Below are 20,789 nucleotides of genomic sequence, written 5' to 3'. Positions count from 1 at the left end.
GATTAAATGACTGTTAGAGTGGCTGGGGAATTTAGCAAGAGTGGGAGACCACAGGACCCCCAAGAGAACATTGTTTGGATGGTTGCCCAAGAAATGACCACTGGGTGGGCCACGAAAGAGATGGGGAGATGTTGTGAAGGCAGACCTTAAGATGACTGGGGTAGTTGGAAAAGGCGGATGCGGTTGGACACGGACGCGGACATGGATATTTTTACAATACACTATTACATTTATAAAACAGTTATTTTTCATACCTAAGATTGTTTTTACAGCAGCATTCGCTTTCAGACCCAGGCGTCGATCTTGTCATAGCACTTATCCATTTATAAGCACATGTGCAAAGGATAGACTAGCACTCTAAAGACCATAGAGATTAAGCTGGCATGTCCCAACCCGTAGGCCAGGTCCTTGAAATCCTTGACGTTTGGTATAAGTGCCTGCGCCTTATACTAAAAAACGTAAGATTGTGGATTTGGCCTGCTAAGCTAAGTTTCATGGGGCATACAAGCTAACCTCTACAATTATATAACTCTGTATTAGACTTTAGAGCATGTGTACAGCACTATAGTATATGGTATTTTGCATTCTGTGGAGTGTTGGTCTAGTCCTTTGCACGTGTGCTTATAAATGGATAAGCACTATGACAAGATCGATGCCCTGGTCTGGAAGCAAAGACTGCTGTAAAAACAATGTTAGGTATGAAAAATAACTGTTATATAAATGTAAAAGTGCTTTTTGAAAATGTCCGTGTCCGTGTCCATGTCCGATCGTATCTGCCTTTTCCAACTACCCAGATGACTGGGCTATTGGAAAACAAACTTGGTACACCTTGGCACTTCACAGAGATCAGTGGAACAATCTATATAATGAAGAAAAAGACGAGCAGCAGTCAATATTATTCAAGAGCAACTTTGCCAACATTGCAGTGTACACTGTGCAGTAGGACCTTCCATATGGAGCTGGATATGGCAAGACATAAATGCATTGAAGAGAGATTGAAGCCAGTGCACCAACAACAGAGTGATCTACGGTGTTCTAATTGTGGAAGATGGTTTAAGAGTAAGGATGTTCTTGCTGTACATAACTGTCATGAAACTAACTGTAATATCACAGAACATCATTAGTGAACAACAGAGTACATTGTTCTGTACGTGTGTGTAAAAGATCTTTTAACCGGCCTAGTGACCTGAAAAGACACAAGTGTTTGGTAGAAAGATCACTGCCAGTTAAAAGAGCCATTCAATGTTTGTTGTGTCACCATTGGTTCCACAGCAAAGGAAAACTTGTCTAACTGTTCACAAGTGCAAGACTGACAAGGTGATGTCTGAGTTTCTTCATACAGCTGTTTGAAGACCATCTGAGCTTTACGGTAGTAGAGAGGAAGAGGAGGAGGAGGCACGCATGCACCCATGCACGCATGCACGCACACACACACACACACACACATATACACACATAATTTACTACCCAGTAGTCTATTTTTCAATAAGTATGTAGCAAGAAAGTTTATACAGTTTAGGTTTGAAAGAAATTCATTTGCTCCAACATATCAAATTGGCAGTATTGGTTAGGCATGACCAAGCTAAAAATGTCTTTAGACCAACCCCAAGCCCTTCCAACTAGAATTTAATTTTTTTAATTTTGTTGAAGTTTTTATTAACTGACTGACTGACTGACTGACTGACTGACTGACTGACTGACTGACTGACTGACTGACTGACTGACTGACTGACTGACTGACTGACTGACTGACTGACTGACTGACTGACTGACTGACTGACTGACTGACTGACTGACTGACTGACTGACTGACTGACTGACTGACTGACTGACTGACTGACTGACTGGCTGGCTGGCTGCCGGATGCCTCCAGCCAAGGCATTGACATTGCTTCACACCAAGGCATGCCTTTTTTCCAACCACAGTATGTACAATACGCACATCATTAACTTACCTTTGTCCTCATTTGTGTCCCAGTTCATTTCAATGACAACACAAGGTGTCAATTTGCAATAGCACAATGTGGTTACTTATGGCTGCACTGATTAGTATTTTCCACAGTGACTGAATTGCTTGCAGAGACACTTTCATACAGGTCTTCATGTCTCATGTATGATGCTGTGCAGTGGGCAGAAAACAGCTGAAAACAATACATAATGGCCACTTCACTTTTCAGCAATTGATAATTGAGACATGTGTTCAGATGCAAAACCGATTTTATGGCATGCCTGGCACCATTCTTTCTGGTATTCATAGGCTTATTAGTTGTAATTACGTTATAAAAAAGGAAACAAACACAAATAGAATGAAAATTTGAAATTGAATTAGGGATCAAAGAAAAAAGTTTTGAAACAGGAGAATAGCTAAAAAGTTGTGAAACAAGAGAGGTTGCCTATACCTGTAGACTTACTGATGGACATTCAATCCCCAATTCAGTTGCGGTTATAGACTGAGGTATAACCATTAGTATATCTGCTAGTATAGACAACCCCTCTTGCTTCACAACTTTTAGCTAATTCAACTTAAAATTCCTAATTTTGTTGTAAAAATATAGTCTCCTGTGGTTTAAAGAGTGCTGAAGGCTATAAAAATCAAAGCAATAACAAAGTAGAAATTGTGTCCATGTAACAAAGCAGTAGATTATATGAAGTTTAACTTGTTAAACAAAGTTAATGGAGGGAGATAATTTGTGTTTGTAGCAGTGGTGTAGCAACACATTGCAGCTAGCCAGCGTTAGATAGGTACGTAGCACACCTGCATCACAATGCTAGATGTAGTATAGAACAGTAGGTATTTATTGGAAAACACTACGAACGCATGCGCAGGAAAATACCGCGTGTATGGGTCACTTCAAATGTGTAAGCAGGTGGAACAAAAAGTCAGTCTCATTGAGGATGCTGAAAGAGAAGAAAAGGACCAGTGATGTGGGAAAGTCACGGGCATACTGGAGAGTCCGGTTCGGAAGTTGTGCCACTACCGGTGTAGTGGGCAGGAGCCTGAGTGGCGAGACACGTGGCCGGTGGGCAATGAAGTAATTCATTATTCAGACGGTGGATTAACCAATTACCTTAATGCCTGCAAGTTGCGTACAGCAATGCCTGAGTTCTTTCCATGCATTGCTGTGCGCAACTTGTATGTGTGCCAGCAAACCAATGTGTTATTCTTCTCAGCTGTAAAAGCCACGAAACCTCCGTGCGGAATGCCCCTTGCTTTTGGGGATACTCAATGTAGGCATGCAGAGGGTAGATTTATTTGTCTTGACTTGTGTACTAGACGTTAAATAAATTAATCTTCAACAATAAATACCATAAACGATTTTGTCTATGCATGAGTCGCCGAACCGGATCGAGTGGGGGCGTGACCGGATGCAAAAATTACGCTGCCATTTAGTTAAGGTACTGGGTACTAAGCTGGATGTGCCTGTTGTGGAATCATGATTGGGCTGGGTGAGCAAAGTTAATATTGCATGACAAGCACTGATTGTAATAGAGCAGTCACACTGATATTGGAAGTAATTGTTTCCCACCCAGTATGGCAACTGGAATTAGGGGACATGGGTATCCTTAGCAATATAACACTTGCTAGCAATCAACATAGTGTCCACTGTATTGTGGTGGTGTAATACTGAATACCATCATAAAATAAACTGCCGGAATTTACTATGTGCAGTACAAATGATCAAGCTATATATGTTTTGACAGCATAAGTCTAGCAGACCAGCAGGTGTGTTAATGGGTGTACCCAGGAATCATTTGTGCTGTAGGTAATTACCACTTTACCTTAGGTACCTAAAGGGTCCATTGGTGAGTTAACACTCCTTGGTCTCTGGGCCCCCTGGGGTTTGCATTGTGATGGCCATGTGCACCTTTGTAGCACCCTGTGTGTCCCTTCATAGCATTAAATAGTGTGTAGTTCAGGTGTCAGTGATTTGGCTCACTGAAGGGCAAAAAATGTTGGTTAGCAACGAATATTAAGCAAGTGTTATGTGTTCTAGTAGTTGGCTGGCACTGACATGGCCCTAATTTTTTATTTCTGTGTAGTACAGATGACAGTGAGTTGGTTCACTGAAGGACAAAAATGCTGGTTAGTAAAGAATATTAAGGAAGTGGTGGGTGCTCCAGTAGTTGGCTGGCATTGGCAAGGCCCCTCATTTAAATTTTCGGATTAGTTCTTCTCCCCTTCCACAAAAAATTAAAATAAATTAAATTTAAAAATAATAAAAATTCCTGTACTTCCAACTGGCTACATTGATTGTATACAATCCACCACTGAATCACTACGTATTTTCTATATGTACAGTATCATAATAAATATAAACAATAGTCATTTGTATTAAGATACAGACAATGGGATCAGTGTGTGCTGGCAAATGTTAATGCCTCTGGCGTAGTGTGGATAATGGTCTAATAATGGGAGGGTACTTCAGGTTTCATTGTAATACCATTATAGTACTTCTTGTATAACAATATTTAATGTAGCGTATATTATGAAATGTGGCTTGCTACAGTGGTATGTATTCAGCTATCTATGGGGGCATAACTTGAGCTGAGTTCGATATAAATGATATCAATCAGCAGACTCTAAAGATACTGTGAGTAATACAATGGTACTCGACCTTAGGTGACCAAAGGGCCAAACACACCTTGGTCTTGGGGACCCCCTGGGATGTACATTGTGATGGTCCACCATGCATCTTTGTGGCACCCCGTGTGTGTCTTCATAGCATTAAATAGTGTGTGGCACAATGCTGTTCCAGTCTGGCACTGGCATAACCCTCCTTTTATTTTTGTGTAGTACAGGCACCAGTGAGTTGGTTCACAGAGTAAATAATAGGGCTGTGCGATAATAGCGATAATACGATTATCGCGATAGGATGAAGGGTTATCGAGATAGCGATATTATATTCCTTGTAATCGATTATTATACGATAATTAATTATGATGCAATTGCTTACGTAATCATGTATCTCGTGATTCACCTCGTGTTGTTTTGTTTTATCTGCGTTAGTGAAATGAGCACTTATAGTGGTGCGAGTAGTGATTCTAGCAGTAACTCAAGCAGTGAGTGTCGCGATAGTCCTCGTGAACTGTTAAAGCTTGAAAAAGCAAAGAGTCCTGTTTGGGAATACTTTGGCTTCCCAGCGGAAAATGGGCAGTACTTGGAGAAAGATAAAAAGAAGCGGACTGAAGTCTACTGTAGGCTCTGCCCAAAGAAGATGAACTATCTTGGAAACACCACCAATATGATCTCTCATTTGGAATACAACCACCGCTCGGAATATTTGAAAGTAAAAGCCAAAACGGCAACTGGTCAAAAGTGTAGTGCCGTGTCTGCCAACCAACCACCCATTAGTGAAGCTTTCCGTCAGTTAGAGCCACTGTCAACAAACTCGAAAAGGTGGAAAACTCTTAACCAATCAGTAAGCCATTGTATAGCGAAGGATATGTTGCCCATTAGCATAGTCAACAATGTGGGATTTCGGGCTATGTTGCATACTTTTGAGCCAAGATACATGGTTCCTGATAAGAAGACCTTCTCACAGAATTACATTCCAGAAATTTATCAGAGTGAGAAAGCAAGAATTGCTGCTGCTATGGCACGTGGTCTAAAGAATTTTTCACTTACCACAGATGGTTGGACCTCCCGTGCTAACCATAGTTATATTACACATACTGTGCATTATATTGATGAATTATGGAATCTACAAGCTCACCTTTTGGACACTGCTGAAATGCCATTGGAGCACACAGGTGTCAATTTAGCTGATGAGTTAAAGGATAGCCTTGCAAGGTGGGATCTTAAAGATGATGATCTTGTGTCTATAACCACTGATAATGCACGAAACATTGTTTGTGCAACTGAAATACTATCATGGCCTCGTTTTGGTTGTCTAGCCCACACTCTTCAAATTGGAGTAAAGAAAGCTATAGAAATTCCACAAATATCAAGAGCTCTTGCTCGTGCCCGCCGTGTAGTGACCCATTTTCATCACTCTTCTAAGTCTTCATATATATTAAAGCAGAAACAAACAGACTTGCATGTTGAGGAACTAAGTTTGGTTCAAGATGTCACTACACGGTGGAACTCATCGTATTACATGCTGAAACGTTTACTTCAACAGCATCAGCCACTGTGTGCTACCTTAATTGAAATTAAAAAAAAAAACAGATTTTATGCCTAGTAATGCTGAGATTTCAATAATGGAAACATTTTTGGAAGTTTTACAACCCATTGTGGAAATCACTGAGACACTGGGTGGTGAAAAACTAGTAACCATATTAGCCGTAAGACCACTATTATACAAGCTTTTGTCAATACATTTGGTTGAAAATTCTTCAGATTCCCCACTGGCTAAAACAATGAAAAAGATTGTGATGAGTGATCTCAAAGATCGTTACGATGATGTCATGAGCTTGATTAACAAGGCATGCTTCCTTGACCCTAGATTTAAAGCCCTTGCTTTCATGCCTGACAGTGACAAGAGCTTTACAATTACTTCTGTGGAAGAAGAAACACAAGAGTTGAATGATGATGACAGCAACAGCCTTGATACTAGTACAAGCACTATTAATCTGACTGATGATGACGATGCTCCTCCACCATCTAAAAAGGCCAAGAAAGGCTTGATGTCTTTGTTGGATGATGTTGTTAATTCCAAATCTCAAGATGAAGGTGCTCCACTATCAGACAGTGAAAGAATCAAAGCTGAAGTAGAAAGGGAAATGAGCAATTACATTGCCATTGAAATTGATCCTAGTACAGTGGGTAATCCTCTAGTATGGTGGAAAGACAATCAGAAACACTATCCACGGTTAGCACGGTTAGCTAGGAAATTTTTATGTATTCCAGCAACCTCAGTGCCATCAGAGCGTGCGTTTAGTGTGGCTGGACATGTAGTAAATGAAAAAAGAGCCTGTCTACTACCGGAGAATGTTGACATGTTGGTCTTCCTTGGTGCAAACCTAGAAGTTAACAAGAAGAAAAGATAAATTTAAAAGTAACAGTATGACTAATGGTATAACAATATTGTTTATTGTGAGACTAAATCTTTTGTTTTAACAACCATCACTTACTTGAAAGTTCTTTAGTGTTCAGTGTTATATTGTATGATCATTATCGAGATAATATCGTTTATCAAGATAAATAGGCTTTTATTATCGGAATTTATCAAGATATTGGTTTTTTCATTATCGCACAGGCCTAGTAAATAATGTTTTTAAAAATATATATACATTAACAAGGGTTAGTAAAGAATATTAAGCAAGCGGTGTGTGTTCCAGGGACCTCATTTTAATTCCTTTTGTCATGAAGCAGCCTACCCCTACTCCTCCCCTTCCACAAAAATAAATATCCCTCCCCCCCCCCCCCCCCCTTTCTCCACCTGGTTACATCGTATATGATCCACCATTTAATTACAATTTTATATATGTACAGTATCATACCAAACATACAATGGTGCAGAAAACAGGGTTGGTATGTGCATTTGTACCATCTGTGTGGGAATAATACAGCCTTCCACCCAAACTGTTCAGCTATACGCAGGTTCTATTACAGTGAACGAATGTTCTATTAGAGAAAGTCAGTTGAAATGGTTTGTATGAATGTATTAAAGTGATTTTTGGCTAGCTCATATGCTTTGGTCTTTAGATTGCATGGCAAACGTTAGTACCACTGGTGGAGTAGTGTCAGTGGTCCAACAATGGTGAGGTCCTTCAGGTTTTCATTGTAATATAATTATTGTATCCATAAGTTATTGTACCCATAAAATATTGTAAACAATATAGTGTATATGGTTCTGGAAGGGTGGCTTGTTACAGTAGTATGTATTCAGCTATCTATGGGTCTATTCCTTGAGCCAGATTTAATATAAATGACGAGCAGACTCAAAAGATACTGTGTGTACAACAGTTTGTGGGTCTGCTATCTTCATCTGAAGTTTCTCCTTACTAGCTATTTACAGTTTCTCAGTTTCACATGCAACAGGTGGTTATATATTACTTGGCTTGTCCATTTTCAGTTTGATGGTTCCCCAGTTTGTAGGTCAACTGTATTTGAATAACTCATATCCAGTGTAGAGGCCATAAGACTGGACAACAATTATGCACAAAACAGTACATTGTACTAGTGCTGGATGATACATACCAGGATACCACGATATTATCACTGAACTGGTCAAAGGTATTCACTTTCTAACATACAAGTATATTGATATGAATGCCATTAGGTGTATTATGCTATGAGGGAAGCCAGACATCAGGTCTTTGGCATTTAATTAATTATGTGTTGATGACCACAAGCCCTGCCAAAAAGTGAACTGATTACAGTGTAGCACTAGCCTACTATAGCAGTTAGCAAAATACATCAATAACGTGTTAGATACAAATAACTTTCACTTGTGGTAACTTTCAACTACAGATTAATTGCTGACTGTTTTAAACACGAATAAACATTACCAGCTTGATTTAAAAGGTGCATTAGTTGACTACCAGGATATCAGGGTATTATTTTCTCAATACCGGATACAGGGAGCAAAAATGCAATACCACCCAGCACTACATGATACAACACAGGTATTATTTCAAGGACATAACGACAGTGTAAAAGTAGCACTAACAATCCCAATGGTGGACAGTCTTTACTGCACATACTAGGGCCGAGCGATATTATCATTTAACGATATTTTGAAAGTATCGATATCGAAATATTTTGCAATCAACCATCGTGATACCATACCTGCACACCACTGTTACTAAAATCCATTTGTTATGCAGTACTAGGTTAAGAATCCTTGTAAGTCAAACCTGCAGAGAGGTGTGAACACCATAACATAACCTCAAAAATGTTTTACAATAACTGCTACTGTAAATAAGGATGATAGTGATGTTACCTTTAAAAACTCCCGAGCAATACCCTATGTAGCACCAGCTATGAACTTATTTGTAAGTATCGTGAACTATTCAGTATCATGAATAGTGGCCCCAGTATTGATCGCAATACCAAAAATGGCAGTATCACTCAGCCCTAGCACATACTGGATGTGCCTGTATCCCATCAATAATCCCAAAAACAAAGACAGGTATAGTTCATTCCTTAAATATGTCATGTGTCTTTGCATCAATGTGGTACACCCATTAGGACAATATAGTAGCAATGTACACTGACTGCTGAGATAATATCGGTAGAAGTATAAACCCAGCATTTAGCAACATTATTTAGCGGTATAGTAAGCAGCCAGCTACAGAGAATATATATGCAGTGGTGACTGTCAACTGAGTTTGTCTGAATAATAATGGAAACTTAAACAACTACACAATACTCAATAACAATAACTGTGTGCAGCAGTGTTATAGCCTATTCCTGTTGGTATTGCATAGTGTTAAATAGTAGTGTATAATGTGTCAATTGTTGACCAAATATACTTTACATACTCAATTGCCACCAGAACATTGGGTGTACACACACCAGCTGGGGTGCTTGTCAGTGACACAGATTGGTAATGGTGACAATTATTGAGCATGTATCTGTACTTAAAGAGTGTATGTATGTGCATTGTTTGGAGAACATGTTGGACAGTTCCTGCCAGTGTCGGATTGCTGGTATCAACATATAGTGTTAGGTATTTATGTAGGTACATATGAAGTGACCTTTATGCATTGATTATGGTAGTCACACTTTGCCTGTGCATGTATCCCCTCTGGGTACGCAATGTATGTGTCACACGCGTACAAAGTGTAACCAGTGTTTGAAAGAGAATGCTCACTGACACCAATGGCCAAGTGGGACTTTGGGTGATTGCCTTCATTTCTGAGACATAATAATGGTTGTAGCTGTGACTCCAGAATTTTTTAATAGTAATCCTACAAGGAAGCTCCTTATTTTACCTAGGTGGTACTAGCATTGATAACCACAAAGGTGAGAGCTTTCTTCAAGTGTGTATGTGTTTGGGACACAGAGAGAAAGAAGGGTGGGTAAGATAGCACTAATTCATAATCTGTGTCCCTGGCAATGTTAGCTGACCAAGTACGAATAGTATACAATAAGATGATAGCGGATAATGTCATACAGCAGTTATACGTACCCAGTGTTAAGCGATACCTGCAATACTGTAATATTGTACAGATACTGTTATATATATATATTATTTATTTATTTATTTTTTTGGCTCACCTGGGCCTTCTAAGTACTACTAGTCCATAGGCTGGAACTCTGTTATGGCACTTTTGGTGGTTATAGTGCACACTGTCAGTTAGTTGGCAGTGCTGAATTTGGCTTCAACTGGCTGGATGGACTTTCATTATCATAGCCTTTAAGTGGTATGGTTAAGAGGGTGCATATTAGTATTTTGGTCAAAAAAATAAAATGTAATAAAAAATAAATAAATTTTAAAAAATAACATGCAGCAAGTTATATTTACTCTTGCATAAACATAATATATATTGGCCACCATTGTGCAGTGCTTACAACACATTGCACACGATTACATGGACTTCCTATCTTCATTTCATTAACTCCATCATCAATCCTATTTACCCCCCATATGTACAGTAAATGAATAGTTGCAACACTCCCATATATTGTTTTCTGTCCGTGACCTAACTAGTTCATGATGCCTCTTAATAAGGATCGATACTTCATTGCCTACTCTTGGTGGCCTAGTGAGGAATAGACATTTACTACCTGGGACTCAGGTTCTTGAATCCTCTATCACATCATCTTGCACAATCATTCATTCTTATAGGTTACATCCCATCTCTGCCTTGTTATCAATGCAGGGATCAGTGTTCTGGCTAGTGGTGCAGTGTGGGATTCCTATGTATGTGCGGCTTGGAGAGAAAGGCTATAGCCTTTCTATGGCCTTAGAAATCCCTGTGGCTTCAAAGTTGGGAACCCCCGGTATTTGGCCCCCAAGCCTCATGCCATTGGGAGCCACAATTTGTGGCTGATCATACCAATGGTCCTATTGAAAATTGTATAGGAGAACCATGGAACCCTACACAACTACCAAAACAACCACCATCATTGGACGGCGGTTGACTAGTGAACAATATCAGCTTGGGACAAAAGGCTGATTGTATGGGGTTTTCTATTAAACGACCGACATTAAATGAAGTTTAACTTGTTAAACAAAGTTAATGGAGGGAGATAATTTGTGTTTATAGTGGTGGTGTAGCAACACATTGCAGCTAGCCAGCGTTAGATAGGTACGTAGCACACCTGCATCACAATGCTAGATGTAGTATAGGACAGTAGGTATTAATTGGAAAACATTACAAGCGCATGCGCTGGAAAATACCGCGTGTATGGATCACTTCAAATATGTAAGCAGGAGGAACAAAAAGTCCCCTGCCATAGCCCACCCTTAGGACTAGGAAACTATATCAGAAATTAATACATAAACAACCACTGTTGCTAAATAAAAGGATTAAGAAGAGGGAATTAACATTATGGTATGGGATTATTCTAGCAGGGGAGGAAATGCACAGACATTAAAATGGAGTCTTGTATGGTAGACTCAGTTATTGAAGGGTGTCTTTTGTGGTAGACTCAAGTCCAGTGTTCCCACATTCCAAGAGTAGCTTTTCCATCCCAAGACTAGCTTGGGGTGTGATAGTGCAGGGTTTCATTAGGATTGTTAGGATGGCCTTAGAAATCTCTGTGGCTTCAAAGTTGGAAACCCCCAGGTATTTCGCCCCCAAGCCTCATGCAATTGGGAGCCACAATTTGTGGCTGATCATATCAATGGTCCTATTGAAAAATTGTATAGGAGAACCATGGAACCCTGCACAACTACCAAAACAACCACCATCATTGGACGGCGGTTGACAAGTGAACAATATCAGCTTGGAACAAAAGGCTGATTGTTTGGGGTTCTCTATTAAACGACCGACATTAAATAATAAAAGCATTGTATAACATATATCTATACTCAGTAGGCATTCACCTGAGCCCCCGCCAAATATAGTTATATCAAAGAGGTGAACATGTGTTCACTTTCAATGGTGGAACAAGCATGTTTTCATGTTGTAAACATGTTTGCTTGCCTGAATCATCCATACTAAATGTATGGGACATTTTTAAAGGGGTAGTTGGAAAAGGTGGATACGATCGGATGAGGACACGGACACGAACACAGACATTTTCAAAAAGCACTTTTATAACAGTTATTTTTTCGTACCTAACTTGTTTTTACAGCAGTCTTCGCTTCTAGACCCAGGTGTCGATCTTGTCATAGCGCTTATCCATTTATAAGCACACGTGCAAAGGACTAGACCAGCACTCCACAGAATTCCAAGACCATATACTGTTGTACATATACTCTGAAGTCTAATACAGACTTATATAATTGTAGAGATTAGCTTGTATGCTCCATGCAATTTAGCTTAGCAGGCCAAATCCACAATCTTATGCCTTTTAGTTTAAGGCACAGGTGCTTATACCAAGCATTGAGGGTTTTAAGGATCTGGCCTTCGAGATTAGATTGGAACATGCCAGCTTAATCTCTATGACTCTGAATGAGCACATGTACAACACTATATGGTCGTTAGAGTGCTAGTCTATCCTTCTCACATGCACTTATAAATGGATAAGCGCTATGTCAAGATCAACGCCTGGGTTTGGAAGCGAATGCTGCTGTAAAAACAATGTTAGGTATGAAAAATAACTGTTGTGTAAATGTAAAGGTGTATTTTAAAAATATCCATGTCTGCGTCCATGTCCTACTGTATCCACTTTTTCCAACTAGCTAACCTTTTTAAAGACTCATAACTCAATTGTTCTTGCCTGTATCAAACCACTTTTTTGACTATTAGTTCTGGTGTTTAAAGGGCTTCACAGTGCTAATAAATGTTTGGACAACTGGCCCATGTAACAAGAGTTATTAACAAGAAATGAGGACTCAGGTGAACGCGAACAGGCTATAGTTGTGTAGATTACAGAACATGGGTTTTCAGTACCTATATTTAATTGATGAAATGTGTAGGTACGTATATATGTGAGTTAAAATCCTGGAAGCTTGCACCTGGTTGCAATTTTATTATACATGCAAATGCTTAGCTTTCTAGTATCTAGTGTACAGTGGAACCTCTCTTATTCGGGCGGTCTGGTACATACCAGTATCCGTATCTCAGAAATGTCCATAACTAATAATAACATGCTATTATACTAAAGTGACTAACTTTCAAATATTCTTCAGTGATAAATACTAAACATTAGTGATACTATATATTTGCAAGTTCATATAAAATCTAAATAGTCTATAGCAGAAATTTCTGCAATTGCAAACTTTAGTCTACAAAACACAACCAAAATTGTCAATTCAATAAAAGTAGAATCCAGAAAGCTTAGTTGAAATGTGTGAACACATACAAAAACATGCAGCTAAAGTAGTGGATCAAAAATTTGCAAAATTTACAGAAATTGTACCTCGTACATAAACCCGCCATTCAGAATAATGACCTGCATGGGCATGTAACCCATGGCAGTCAATTGATCTATCCCTAAGTATCATGCCTATTTAACATGTCAAATTGTTATACAGAATAAGTACACTTTATATAACAACTTTATTAAACAGGGTGTAAGACCAGGTGTCCTGCAGACCTTTCAGCACTTGTGCTGTAAAGTCTTAATAAATATACTAATGTCCATTTGGTTCCATCTGGGGTACTTTGAGATAATAAGTCACTCTCTAGAGTTCCTATGGATACATATACATGAAATTGAACATCCTGGCTGCCTGTCAGACTCCTGTAAGTGTTTGAGCATTAATCGGATGGCTGCAGGTTTGAGGCTGCCTTGGTCATTCCAGTAATGGATTTTTTTCTCCTTTCTCTGCCTTTTCAAGCACAACAAATTTCAACAGGCTGTAGGACCGGGTGTCCTACAGACCTTCAGCACTTGTTCTGTAAAGCCTTAATAAGAAATAAAAAGTAAGCCTTCTTTCTGTACATATTTCAAAATTGTGCGTGGGCGGGAGACAATGGTGGCATGTTATACCACAAAAATCATAACTTTGGAACAGAATAAGCTATAGAGTTTCCGTAAAGACCAACGTATTCTTTAGGGTAACTGCTTCAATTTGACACCAAGCTTGTGAATTTTGGATCATACAAACATGAAATAGAGACAAAACTGACAGTTTTTGAACATTAAATTGCCTGTAAAGGTCACCAAAGGTCAAATGAGGTGGCTCCCTATCAAATAATAATCTTTGTCATACACACAAACTTTTTGCCAAGTTTCATGCTTTTATCCAGAAGTGCACAAAAAGGCCTTTTTTTAAAGGCTTACAACCTTGACTATTCTGTTAATATCTGGACGTAAAAGGTCAAACCTGGTTCTCACCTCTCTCTTAAGAAACAGTGTACATGGAGCAACATTAGTTGTGAAATGAGGTGTAATTTGGTAGGTTAAGAGAAAATTCATTATACGTTGATTGAAAGGTGAATCACTCTTACTGCTGGCTTGCATGGCTTTCTTGAATGTCTGAACAAAACATTCAACTGCCCCATTAGAGAAAGGATGATACGGGGCACAACGGATGTGCTTGACACCATTAGATTTCAGAAAAGATTGAAACTCATCTGCTACAAACTGTGGTCCGTTGTCAGATACAAGCTGTTCTGGTAAACCATAACAAGAAAACAAACGACATAATTCAGTGGTAGTTGCTGAAGTGGTGGTTGATTTCATTTCAATGACTTCTGGCCATTTGGAATGCAAGTCCACTACAATGAAAAACATACGTTGTTGAAAGGGACCAGCAAAATCGACATGGATTCTTTACCATGGTTTGGATGGCCAGTTCCAAGGATGGAGTGGTGCCACTGGTAGGGAATTTCTAACAGATTGGCAGTGTGTACAAGATTTAGTCAGTGACTCAATGTCATTGTCTAACTTTGGCTACCAAACATAGCTTCGAGCAATGGCCTTGGTACGAGCTATTCCAAAATGGACTTCATGTAACTCTTGTAACACTTTCTCTTGTAACTTACGGGGTACAATCACTCTTGTTCCCCACATGATACAATCATCTTCTAAGGTTAACTCATGTCGTCTGTGCCAGAAAGGTTTCAAGGTTCTGTGATCTGTGCTGGCCAACCTTGCTTAATGTACATCAACACTTTACTCAATATTGCATCCTGTCTGGTTGCTTGTTTGAGTTGTCCAGAGGTTATCGGAAGAGCTTCAATTTATCGGATATTAAACAAGTCAGGTTCAGAATAATCAGAGTTAGTACTGCCTTTCTTGAGAGGAAGGTGAGACAACCCATCTGCATTGCCATGAGTCATAGTTGGTCAGAGCTGTATAGTGTAACTGTGAGCAGATAACAACAAAGCCCATCTTTGCAGATGTACAACAGCAAGTGTTGGAATGCCTTTATTACTGTTAAAATAGTTGTGAGAGGCTGATTATCAGTAACAAGTGTAAATTTTCTCTAATACAAATATTGGTGAAACTTTCGTAGCCCAAAAATCAAGGATAAAGCCTCTTTTTCCAATTGAGAATAGTTCTTTTCACTAGACGAAAGTGTTCGTGAAGTAAATGCAATTGGTCGTTCCTCTCTACTAGGAAAGACATGGTAGATAATGGCCCTGACTCCATAAGCAAATGCATCTCCTGCAAGACGTACAGGTAGGCCAGGATTGTAATGTGCTAGGACTGTAGCAGTCATCAGTTGCTCTTTAGCTTTCACAAATGCTTCATCACATTCTGCTGACCAATGCCATTGATGACCTGTCTGCAACAAAGCATTTAAGGGGTGTAACAAAGTAGCAAGATTTGGGATAAATTTGCCATAATAATGTAACAATCCCAGAAATGATTGTAACTCACTGACATTCTTTGGCTTTGGTTCCAGCTGAACAGCTTCAACTTTCCTGCTGCTTGTCTGGAGTCCAGTACTTATAATGCGATGGCCCAGGTACTTGACAGAGTTCTTGAAAAAGGAACATTTGCTATTCTTCACTCTGATGCCATGTTTCCTCAATCGGTCAAGAACGTCCTCCAATCTGCAAAGGTGTTCCTCATCATCAGCACCTGTAACAAGAATATCATCAATATAACATTGTACATGACTTAACCCTTGTAAAATAGTGTCCATTGTATGTTGAAAAATTGCTGGTGCTGAGGCAACTCCAAATGGTAGACTAGTATATCTGTAAAGACCCATATGTTTGTTAATTGTAACAAATTCTCTGGATTCCTCGTCAAGGACCATTTGTTGGTAAGCCTAAGTGAGATCAATCTTTGAGAACTTTTGTCCTCCAGCCAATGAAGCAAATAAGTCGTCAGGTTTTGAGAGGGGGTATTGGTCAATGTCCAGATGGGGATTAATAGTCACTTTGTAGTCCCCACAAATTCGGAGCTTGCCATCACCCTTCGGGACTGTTGCAATTGGAGCTGCCCAATCACCGTGTGACACTTTCTCAATTATGCCAGCTGACTCTAGACGTTTGAGTTCATCTTCAAGTGCTCCCTTAATAGCAAATGGTATCGGTCTTGGTCTGTGAATCACTGGGCGTGTGTTGTCTTTCACATGTAATTTGGCCTGGAAATGTTGTATTGAGCCTATTTCATCAGCAAAAACACCTGCGTAACGTTCTAGGAGCATCTCAAGAGTAGTAGAGCTTTTCTTGAGGGTAGCTAAGCCAATAGTTTTCCAGTCTAAACGGAAGTGTGCTAACCAGTCTCTACCAAACAAATTGTGACCTTTGCCCTTCACCACCATCAAAGAAAATTGCTTTGTCTGGTTGCCATAACGGACATTAACTGAAATTTCTCCACGTGTTGAAATTGATTCTCCTGTGTAGGTGTGAAGACCAACAGATGCTTGATTAAGTGGTAAATGTGAAAACAGAGTGTCATAAGTCTCTTCAGATATGATGGAAACAGCTGCACCTGTATCAACTTCCATTACAAGTGGCTTTCCCTGTACCTCAAGCTGAACTGTAATAGGGTGGGAGGATCTACCATCAATCTTGTCAATAGCCAGAACTGGTTCAGAATCAGCATCAGACTCACTTTGAGTAGTTTGGTCAGTCTCTACCCATTTGGCTGATTTAGTGTTATGTCTTGATTTCTCAACTGACTGGGTGGGGTTCTTGGAGCTTGCTGAACGGCATACTTTGGAAATATGTCCTTTTTACCACTATGGTGACAAGTGGCATCTTTGAAATAACAGCTGGAAGCCTTATGATTTCATTTACCACAACGGAAGCAGTGCTGTGTAAGGGGGTTACCAGTAAGTTTATTCTTGGTGCCATCTGTTGCACCTTTGAACTGGCGAGACTTCTTGTCTGCTGCCTCCATTCCCTTCGCTATTTCCACTGTGCGAGTAAAGGTTAGCTCACTATCAGTCAAGAGCTGCTTCTTTGTGGCCTCACTTCGTAAACCACATACAAAACGATCCCTCAACGCTTCGTCCAAATGATCTTTAAAATCACAATTAAGTGTCAATTTATGCAGTTCAGCAACATACTCAGCTATAGACTCGTCCACTCCTTGGTTGCGTCGATGAAAACTAAATCACTCAGCGATGACTACTCTCTTCAGTTCATAGTGCTTCCCCAACGTTTCTATTAGCTTCAACAAACTCTGCTTGTGAGGTTTAGCTGGTGCCAGTAGGTTCCTTAGCAAGGTGTACATTTGTCCGCTGATAACACTGAGAAACACAGCAACTTGTTTCTTTTCGTCGATGTCATTTGCTAGAAAATAAAGTTCAATCCTTTTAAGATAGCTGGTAATAGTCTCTTTATGAGGGTTAAACTCCTCAAGACGGCCAAATGTTGCCATTGTAAGTCAATACCTCGTCACCAGTTGTAATGATTGTGACCAAGGAGAAGGATTTGAAGAGATTCGCGTTAGCACACTGTTAACTCTATATTCACTTACACTGGATTTCAAGTCCGTTGTCCTATTCAAACTCGCGCATGTGTTTCATTTATGTGAAGATGGTTGTCAGTCACAGTCATTCAAATCCTCATGCCGTACGCATGCACAGGTTTAAAATAGGACAACGGACTTGAAATCCAGTGTACCGTAATTTTCCGGTTCGTTGTCAAAAATAAACTTCGCACATGCTTACCAGCTATGTTGCATGTGATTCAAATATGTTCTAAACATTGTAGGAGACGCTTCTAATCAATGGGCGAGTGGCTAACTACCATAAATGAACTGAATATGTCAGCGGAATCTCTAACTGGTGCATTTATCTGCCTAAATATTCACGAGAAGATTTGAATATGTGCATGCGTGTGCTTTTGATTTGACAACGAACTGGAAAATTACGGCATTATCAAGACTATCACGCATGCGCATTACAACACCGTAAAACTATACATACATTACAAGTACATGTACAGTATATACAATCCTACATGCACTACAAGCGGGTCTCTTGATTCTTGGGCGGACAAGCAACTGATCTTTCTTCTACACTAATGGTGTGGTGTGCCACAGTACTGTGTGTCTTGATCTATTTTAAGAGGCATGGTAAATATGATTGATTGTAGTAAGTACGGCTAGATCATTAAGGAGCATATCATGGTACTGAACCACTATTGGTGCTGCTAGATATGGAGGGGCATGCATGGTCAATCTTAACATGCATAGCTATGAGTACCATAGAAAGTGTGAGAAAGATTCAGGCACTTTTTAAATCATTTTCTGGCATCTAATACAGAAAAGTGCTGATGTGGAAAATTAACACCTCAATATGGTTTCATTGAATGAAGAAGTTGACAACCAGCATGATTGAAGATAAAAGGAAAGACAAGGTGCAGAGGACAGACACTTACAGAACCCATAAGGCACATGCCACTGGCTGTTACAGCATAATATGGCAGTCATACAATGCATTGTTTAGCCTCTAGCCTTGCGACTATGCCACTGTTGTCAAGCAGGCAAGCAGACTAAATTTCGGGTTTGGGCTGTTTTTTATTAAATTCAGTATTCATTCTTCTGTAAGGGTTTTTGTTGTTTTTAATACTATATCTGGTATTATCAACATTAAGACTCTTCTGTAAAGGTGCTTTTCCTTGCATAGGATAAGTTTTATGGGTGGAATTTTGGGGAGGCATGCGTCACTTTGGGGGCGATTCCCACTATACTTGTGTATTGTAGCTATAGTATTTCCACTATGATTACATGTAAAGTGATTTTGATTTTTTATATACTTTCTAATCAAAAAGAATTTTCAGTGCTTGACAGTAGTGGATCATCAGGTTCATCAGGATCATCTGGTGCTGCTATTGGTGCAACAGTAGGAGGAGTTGTAGTTATTGTAGTCATCATTATAGTGGTGCTACTTGTATTGATTTATATGAGTCAATCACTTCAGAAGAAATCAAATCCTGATAATACTCTATCTGATAGTAAGTGTTCCTAATTGCATGTGAGCTATAACCATCTACTTCATGTCACAACTCACATCACCACAATGTTAGTTGGATCCATACATAAATTATTTCTAACAGTTTGCTTTATTTCTCCTTGCTCAGTTCTGGAATTAGTTTTATGTAGTGATTAGTTTGATGTAGTAATATAGTGACAATCTGAGACTGTTGTAGTGTTTGTCTTGATTGAAATCAGTGGTGTTTACAGTTGTGTTATGTTCGTCTATACTCAGGTGGTAGAAGTTCTACAGAAAAGAAAGTGAAGGAAGAACAATACAATGAGATAATGTTACCTCAATTACATCGAGTTGATATTATCAATCCATCATATGGATCATACACAGAACAGGGTTCTAGTATTGCTATACAACCTAACCCATCCTATGGTGTGAACAAACTAAATAGTAAAATAACTGAATATCAGTATAGCTATGCCCGACCCACTGAGTTAACTAAACACCCATCACATGATGATAGAGATGATGTTAATATGGAGTCTAACCCATCATATGGAGTAATCAGAGGAGAGGGTGGTAGTAACATGGGCTGTGATGTTACTATTGAGCCTAACCCATCATATGGAGTAGCCACAAGGATGGGAACTAACACCAAAACTACTCCAGGCTCTGATGTTACAATTACTCCTAACCCAGCTTATAGGAGTCTGAAAACTAAAAAGTGATCACTGGACATCAGTGTATATAATTATGCTTATGTAGATCAGTTTAAACAACTGAACCATTGTATTCTTAGCTCTATATATTAATTTTGCAGTACCTACAAATGCACTTTGTGTTATTGTTTATTCACACATGCACTTGGTGCTATTGTTTACTCAAGTGTAAAGAAAATTAAGATTATAAGCTGGTACATAGAAGGAAAGTAACACACATATTTTTATTGCAATGTTTCCTAGTGAGTATAGCTACTTCACATGGTATGCAATGCTGCAAATACATTTTTATAGTGACACACCAATGTCCCACAAAATAGTTCCTATTTGGTTTTGTTTTTTAACTATTCTATGTGGATAATGATACTGCTGTTGAGGTCATCACAAGTACTATACTTAGCATCATCTTTCATCTGTTAGACCAAACTATGGCTTCTTTCCATTAGCTGTCCAGGCACTAAAGCCATTGTTTGTTGTTACAGACTGCTCATGGTCAATGACAGTTAGCTTGGCATCAAGCAACATAAATTTGTTGAACTGAGTTTGAGCCTACAAAGTTATACCATAAGTATATAATGGAGAGTATACTCTTGGTAATACTGAGATGTGCACTTTTGAGACCTCTGAGGTTGCTAGTAGTCTTATACAGCCTGTAAATTGTGTATTTAATCACAGGCTACTACTCTCTGGGACATGTTGCATGGTCCACTAATCCAAAACCT

General features: G+C 39.3%; 1 protein-coding gene across 2 annotated transcripts in view; it reads left to right on the top strand.

The window, feature by feature from the left end:
* The window catches only part of LOC136250892 (E-selectin-like), a 148,006-nt gene extending 127,778 nt beyond the window's left edge, over positions 1–20,228 (top strand). The window contains exons 8-9 of one of the 2 annotated variants that reach the window (XM_066043232.1): positions 19,191–19,373; positions 19,628–20,227. In XM_066043232.1, the coding sequence (XP_065899304.1) occupies positions 19,191–19,373; positions 19,628–20,076 (632 nt within the window). In that variant the 3' untranslated portion in view covers positions 20,077–20,227. Of the gene's footprint in view, positions 1–19,190; positions 19,374–19,627 lie in introns of both variants that reach the window. The other variant, XM_066043233.1, reaches the window with a different exon arrangement.
* The last annotated feature ends 561 nt before the right edge of the window (positions 20,229–20,789 follow it).

The sequence above is a fragment of the Dysidea avara genome, chromosome 3 (genome assembly GCF_963678975.1).
Source record: "Dysidea avara chromosome 3, odDysAvar1.4, whole genome shotgun sequence".
NCBI lineage: Eukaryota > Metazoa > Porifera > Demospongiae > Dictyoceratida > Dysideidae > Dysidea > Dysidea avara.
Note: the sequence above shows the minus strand (reverse complement) of the source record. Positions and strands in the feature narration are given on the sequence as shown.